General features: G+C 40.7%; 2 protein-coding genes across 4 annotated transcripts in view; one reads left to right on the forward strand and one right to left on the reverse strand.

The window, feature by feature from the left end:
- The window catches only part of LOC134197487 (probable imidazolonepropionase), an 11,460-nt gene extending 7,171 nt beyond the window's left edge, over nt 1-4,289 (reverse strand). For both annotated transcript variants that reach the window (XM_062666817.1, XM_062666816.1), the window contains exons 1-2: nt 4,018-4,289; nt 3,179-3,243 (exon numbers count right to left, since the gene is read on the reverse strand). In XM_062666817.1, the coding sequence (XP_062522801.1) occupies nt 3,179-3,243; nt 4,018-4,279 (327 nt within the window). In that variant the 5' untranslated portion in view covers nt 4,280-4,289. The remainder of the gene's footprint in view (nt 1-3,178; nt 3,244-4,017) is intronic.
- An 89-nt stretch (nt 4,290-4,378) lies between these two features.
- Nucleotides 4,379-7,500, forward strand: part of LOC134197279 (cilia- and flagella-associated protein 100-like) — a 12,142-nt gene continuing 9,020 nt past the window's right edge. The window contains exons 1-6 of one of the 2 annotated variants that reach the window (XM_062666565.1): nt 4,379-4,597; nt 4,662-4,766; nt 4,933-5,030; nt 5,089-5,275; nt 5,611-5,678; nt 5,748-5,801. In XM_062666565.1, the coding sequence (XP_062522549.1) occupies nt 4,489-4,597; nt 4,662-4,766; nt 4,933-5,030; nt 5,089-5,275; nt 5,611-5,678; nt 5,748-5,801 (621 nt within the window). In that variant the 5' untranslated portion in view covers nt 4,379-4,488. Of the gene's footprint in view, nt 4,603-4,661; nt 4,767-4,932; nt 5,031-5,088; nt 5,276-5,610; nt 5,679-5,747; nt 5,802-7,500 lie in introns of both variants that reach the window. The other variant, XM_062666566.1, reaches the window with a different exon arrangement.

Genomic DNA, 7,500 nt, shown 5'->3' on the forward strand with positions numbered 1-7,500 from the left:
GTAGACTGCACACAGTCTGGAGGTGTTGAGATCAATCGTAAAGAAGTCTCTTTTATTATCTGGCTTGTCTCTGAGCCAAGTTTGTAACAGTATAACTCAAGAATGATTAGTGACAGATTGGACCTCGTGATTGTTGACTATCTACCTAATTATTGCGATATATATAATTATTGCAATATATATATATATATATATATATATATATATATATATATATATATATATATATATATATAATAAAACTGGTTCGTCTTTGGCTCAAAAGAATGTACGTCACGCCTTATTTTTGAGCAGAGGAGGCAGATATGCAGATGCAATGCGGTCACTGCAGTCCAATGCTTGTGCCCCCTCTCACGATCAGAAGGCCTTTGAAGAACTCCATCATAGGCATCCGTACAACCCACCTTCCACCTGGTCTGACGATATTCCTCCACCTCTTTGTGTCACTTCAGTTTCAGTTTTAGAGGCTTTGAAAGCATTTCCTCGAGCCTCTAGTCCTGGGTTTTCCAAGCTTCGTGCACAACACCTTCTTGAGGCAGTCCTGGGTTCGTCCACACCATCTGCGCAAGAATGCCTTGAGAGTTTGACTCGATGAGTCAATTTGGCCTTGTCAGGAAACATGGACAGACGAATAGCACCATGGCTTACAGGAGCCCCACTAACAGCTATATACAAGAAGCAGGAAGGTGGAGGTATTAGGCCAATTGCTGTGGGAGAAACACTTCGCCGGCTGATTAGTCGTGTATGCTGTTCAGCTGTGAAATTTCAGCTTCCAGATGTTTTCCTGCCATACGGCTAGGTAGGCGTTGACACTCCAGGTGGTCTCGAGGCAGCCGTACATTCACTATCCAGCTTTATTGATACATTTGGAGATGATCCCAACTTATGATGCCTCAAACTGGATATGTCCAATGCTTTCAACAATTGTGACCGTACTACTTTTCTGCGACGTCTTCACAGAGAGCTTCCTGAGCTGTTTGGATGGGTGCAGTGGAGCTATCATAAACAAGCTGAACTTCGTTTTGGCATTCGAAAACTCACTTCCTCTACTGGTGTTCAGCAAGGCGACCCTCTGGGTCCTTTGCTTTCTTCCTTGGTCATCCTAGAGTTAGTTGATGAAATTGGGCCACTAAGTGACATCAACTTAAAGTTGTGGTACCTAGACGATGGAAATTTTGTTGGACATCATCGCAAAGTAGCTTCACTCTTAGAGCAGATGAACTCTAAAGGGCCTAAATATGGTCTTCAGTTGAATATGTCCAAGTGTGAGATTTCTTGGCCTTCTGGAGACCAGTCCTTTCCGAAATTTCCGTCAGATGTGGAACGAGTCGTTGACACAAAGGGTGGTGCTGATTTTCTGGGCTCTCCTCTCTGGGGATCTGAGAACTTTTTCAATACCAGTCTTTCAACTCGTATTGACAAGATCTGGGAAAGTCAACAACGCCCGCAAGATATGGAAGACCCTCAGGTAGAATTACTTTTACTGAGATCTTGTTTGTCTTTGTGCAAACTAAACCACATACTCAGGACTGTCCCACCTGACAGAGTCCTTGGCCAACTTCAGCCTTTTGACATCAATCTATGGAAGACTCTGGAATCAATAATTGATTGTTCCTTATCAGAAAGCTCATGGCAACAAGCTACACTCCCCATTCGCCTGGGTGGCTTGGGTTTGAGGGAAGCTTCTCGATGTCACCCTGCAGCCTATCTTGCCAGTTGTAACTCTTCTCGTCACTTGACATCTTACCTTATATCCATGAGCAGCCAGTGGAACATGTCATATTCCAATGAGGGCCAGGTGACTGTGTTCCCAGGGGAGAGTATGGCCCAAGATTTCTTGCAGCTTCATTTACCAGATAACAACCACAAAATTGATTCTACTAGTCAGCATCAGTTACAACTTCTGTTGGACTCCGCGTTATGGTCATCACTCAAAGACTCAGCGAGCATAAGGGATCGAGCTCGACTGAATACCATTTCTGGTCAACACACTGGGGCATGGCTACAGGAAGTACCGAACCCGAATCTTGGCCTGTCCATGCCCAAAAAGAGTTTAGTGTTGCATTACGGATATGGTTGGGTATCCCAATTTTCCCATTCCCAAACTCCAAACGTTGCCCTTGCAGTAACACAGTTGATAAGTTTGGGGACCATCTACTGGGATGTAATCAAGGACAAAGCTTTACAACAAAACGTCATGATGCTCTATGCAAAAAATGATGTATAACGCACTACTTACAGATGATTCTCGTTGTCGTAGGGAGGCAAGATGTAGAGTAGCAACCTAACAAGACCAGGAGATGTTTACCATCCCGATTTCGAGTGCGGTTTGCCTGCCTGCTTTGACTTATCGGTACGAAACTCTTTACAACCACCTTTTCTCACTCAAGTGGCAAGTCATCCAGGTGCAGCATCTGAAGCTGGAAAGATGGAGAAGAATGAACAACATCACCTAAATGTGTCCAGCACAGGCAGTATTTTTCATCCGCTCGTGGTTGAGACTCTAGGTCTTTGGACAGCTTCTAGCCTTCAAGTGCTCAAGATCATAGCACGTAGAGCTTCATTTAAACACAATGTTTCAATTAGCCAATCTGTTTGTCATTTCCATCAGCAACTCTCTGTGGTGTAGCAATGCTAAAATGATGTTAGCTAGATGTAGTTTAGATGATACTGCTAGTCCCTTGTGGGATCTATAAATATATATATATATATATATATATATATATATATATATATATAATATTATAACAAATAAATAAACAACTAAACAACTAAACAACTAAACAAATAAACATATAAACAAATAAATAAATAAACAAATAAACAAATAAATAAATAAACATATAAACAAACAAATAAATAAATAAATAAACAAATAAATAGATAAATAAATAAATATATAAATAAATAATTAAATAAATAAATAAATATATACAAACAAATAAATAAATAAATAAATAAATAAATAAATATATAAATAAGTAAGTAAATAAATAAATAATTAAATAAATAAATATATAAATAAACAAATAAACAAACAAATAAATAAATAAAATATATATACAAAAGTACAAACAAGCAAACAAAGTACAAAAACAGATGACTACAAACACCAACACACTAGATCAGAAATCTGGATCTTGAGTAATACATGAACTACAATGTATGAGCTGTTTACCTTCATTGCAAATTCATGGACACGATCTCCAGCCCAGACTGGGTGAGTGTGTGCATCTACAAACCCTAAGCAAAAAACTCATTTGCTGCATACACACACACACACACACACACACACACACACACACACACACACACACACACACACACACACACACTCACACACACACACACACACACACACACACAAAGGCAAATGGATAAAGAGCTCCGTTCGTTAAAGTTATGCCCCAGCCAGATGGGTTCCTGTGCACTACGCAGGAGCTATGGGCCGTGCTAAGCAATCTCCTAGAGCCTGGCCAGGTACTGCAACACCAACTGTGGTGTGGGCACCCGAAGTCCCACCCAGACCCCAGTGGCTGATTGACTTTGTCGCAGTTGAAAGCCTTTGCTACCGTAGTCAATGACCAGGTAATCATTTATACTCCTGATTCAAGCGAGGCAATTGTGTATGACTTTCTTGCCCAAGGGAATTATGCCATAGCTTGCTATCACTGTGACTTAATTTAAACCTGCAAACCTGCAAGTTCCCGGATGTACACACTCCATAAAAGACTCTCTAACCAACTGAGCTATCGCACCACACACACAAACACACACACACACACACACACACACACACACACACACACACACACACACACTCACTCACAAACACACACACACACCACACACACACACACACACACACACACACACACACACACACACAAGAAAAATGCAAACAAATATACAAACAAACAAACAAGACAACAAACCAACTCTTACAAATTTAATTTAATTAACACATGACATACACAACAAGTGCGCAAATGGTCTGGACCCTCGAGGCGCTCTCACCCGGCAAAATTGATTTATTTCTCGCATTTATTTCTCTCTCAGCTTTGACACCGTCATATTTTACTGCAATTTCTCTATCCGTTCCCACATCAAGTATGAGCCCGTCGTGTGAAATGATGAGAGAAAGTCCTTCGTCTCCACACTCGTCACACGTCATCACACACACGTTATTCATTTCTTTTCCTATCAAACGAGCCTCCTTGTTGCGACAGACCTGCACGATCTGTCTGGCGTGACGAACAATGAGTCGAACTTGTGACATTGTGTGATGGGTGCGCAAGGTATTATCCGGGTACTGCCAATTTGTAACGCGCGCGTGCGCGCGAGTATCGAGGTAACCTCTTAGGTGCGCTTTCACAACTAGCATTTAATTTATTAGCAATTATAATTATTTAACTCACTGTGCATAAACGTACTGATAGTACAAATGCTTTGTTAAGTCAACTCAAAGTCTAATAAACCTAAAGTTTTATGTGCGCATGCTCGGAACTCCATAGCAACAGCGCATCATGTCTGAAGTCGAACGAGCTTCGTTTAGGACTGAAGACTCGAGACCTATGTCTCAAACTTCGGGACGGAAGTCAGGTAAGTTGAGAGAGTTAGTACGAGTGCGTAGAATTTTAGAACTCCGTCGTCTCTCGTAGTTGACGAACAATCTCACGTTTCCGGTCACGTCACTCTGCCATCGGCAACATTGTTGCACTCAGCATCGCAGGCAACGTCGACAGCACAAGCACCAACTCAACACGGTCAGTAGAAACATCGAAATGTTCAAGTTGAATTGTAACCATGGCAACGGTTGCTATAGCTATTGTAATGATGGATGCACACATACAGTTGGGGGTGTAATGTATATGATTTAGTCACGTGATTATTACATTTTATAATGTTCATTAATATGAAATTTTATATTAGTTGCTAAGCAAACAAAACGGCGAGAAAATCCGTTTAGAGTTCCACCTGAAAACGATATCTTCAATTTGAGAGACCAAGAAAAAATGAAAGAAAAAGAAGTCAGAATATTGAAAATGAAAAATTCAATTAAATTTTGATTTCAACTTTGGACACTAGGAACGCGTGCGTCAGCGACGTTTGAAGGTGCATGAGAAGACGACATACACACAGAGACTGAATGCTAGAAGTGGAGCGTTGAGGAGAGCCGTGTACAGTCCAACATTTACAGATGATGTTCAACAGAAGAAGAAGGAAGCAGCAGTGACAAGAGCGGATCCTTCGTTTGTGATATCAACAACTAAAGGTGATGTCTTACAAAATGGACACACAGGTAGACAGACAGACATACAAACACACAGACACACACACACACACACACAAACAGACAAACACAAAGACAGACAGATGGACAAACAAACAGACAGACAGACAGACAAGCACACAGACAAACAGACAGACACTTAGACAAACAGACAAAGAGACAGACAGATGGACAGACAAACAGACAGATAGACAGACAGACACTTAGACAAACAGACAGACAAACAGTCAGACAGATGGACACACAAACAGACAGACCGACAGACAGACACCCATACGACAGACTGAGTGACATACAACTTGTCTACTGCACTTTAGATCGTCACGTTGAGAAGGAATCTCTGGCTGATTATATAGCCAAGAAAAGGGAGATGTTTCTTGTGGAGGTTTGTTTTATACTTTCACATAATTGTCTTACGTCGTTATTGTGTGATACGAATGAATGATGTGTTTAGTATGCACTGGGAGTGAAACGAGATGAGATGAAGAAATTGGAGCAGCTTGCTCAGGTGCTGTAATGGACAAAGACACTGACGGATGGATGAGTGGACAGACAAATAAACAGACAGACAGACAGACAAATAGACAGATAGACAGACAGATGGGCAAACAGACAGACAGGCAAATAGACAGATGGACAGACAGACAGACAGACAGACAAACAGACAGACGGACAAACAGACAGGTAGACAGACAGACAGACAAATAGACAGACAGACAAATAGACAGACAAACACAGACAGACGGACAAACAGACAGGCAGACAGACGGACAAACAGACAGGCAGACAGACAGACAAATAGACAGACAAACACAGACAGACAGACAGACAAACAGACAGACAAATAGACAGATGGACAGATGGACAAACAGACAGACAGACAAATAGACAGACAGACAGACAAATAGACAGACAGACGGACGGACGGACAGACAGATGCATAGAAAGCAGACAGAATGCAACCACTGTTGCCAGCCACACAGATGGACAGGCAAACATACAGACAGATGGACAAAACAATGGCAACAATTTGACACATAAATGGATGGGCAGATGCAGACACAAGGACAAAGGCAGATCAATATGCGAATGTCAGAAAGCAACAAACAGACAAGCAAACAAACGGACAAACAAACAGACAAACAAACAAACAGACAAACAAACAGACAGACAGACAAACAAACAAACAGACAAACAGACAGACAGACAGACAAACAAACAGACAAGCAAACAGACAACAAACAGACAAACAAACAGACAAACAGATAAACAAACAGACAACAAACAAACAGACAAACAAACAGACAGACAAACAAACAGACAGACAAACAGACAAACAAACAGACAAACAAACAGACAAGCAAACACAAACAGACAAACAAACAGACAAACAAACAGACAAACAAACAGACAGACAAACAAACAGACAACAAACACACAGACAAACAAACAGACAAACAAACAGACAACAAACAGACAAACAAACAGACAGACAAACAAACAGACAACAAACACACAGACAAACAGACAGACAAACAAACAGACAACACACAGACAGACAAACAAACAGACAAACAAACAGACAAACAAACAGACAGACAGACGGACAAACAAACAGACAAACAAACACACAGACAAACAAACAGACAAACAAACAGACAGACAAACAAACAGACAAACAAACACAAACAAACAGACAAACAGACAAACAAACAGACAAACTGACAGACAGACAGACAGACAAACAAACAGACAAACAAACAGACAACAAACACACAGACAAACAAACAGACAAACAAACAGACAGACAAACAAACAAACAAACAGACAAGCAAACACAAACTAATAGACAAACAGACAAACAAACAGACAAGCAAACACAAACAGACAAACAAACAGACAAACAAACAAACAGACAAACAAACAGACAGACAAACAAACAGACAAACAAACACAAACAGACAAGCAAACACAAACAAACAGACAAACAAACAGACAAGCAAACACAAACAGACAAGCAAACACAAACAGACAAACAGACAAACAGACAAACAAACAGACAAACAAACAGACAAACAAACAGACAAGCAAACACAAACAGACAAACAAACAGACAGACAAACAAACAGACAAACAAACAAACAGACAAACAAACAAACAGACAAACAAACAGACAGACAGACAGACAAACACAAACAAACAGACAA

This window comes from Corticium candelabrum, chromosome 22 (genome assembly GCF_963422355.1).
Source record: "Corticium candelabrum chromosome 22, ooCorCand1.1, whole genome shotgun sequence".
Classification (NCBI taxonomy): domain Eukaryota; kingdom Metazoa; phylum Porifera; class Homoscleromorpha; order Homosclerophorida; family Plakinidae; genus Corticium; species Corticium candelabrum.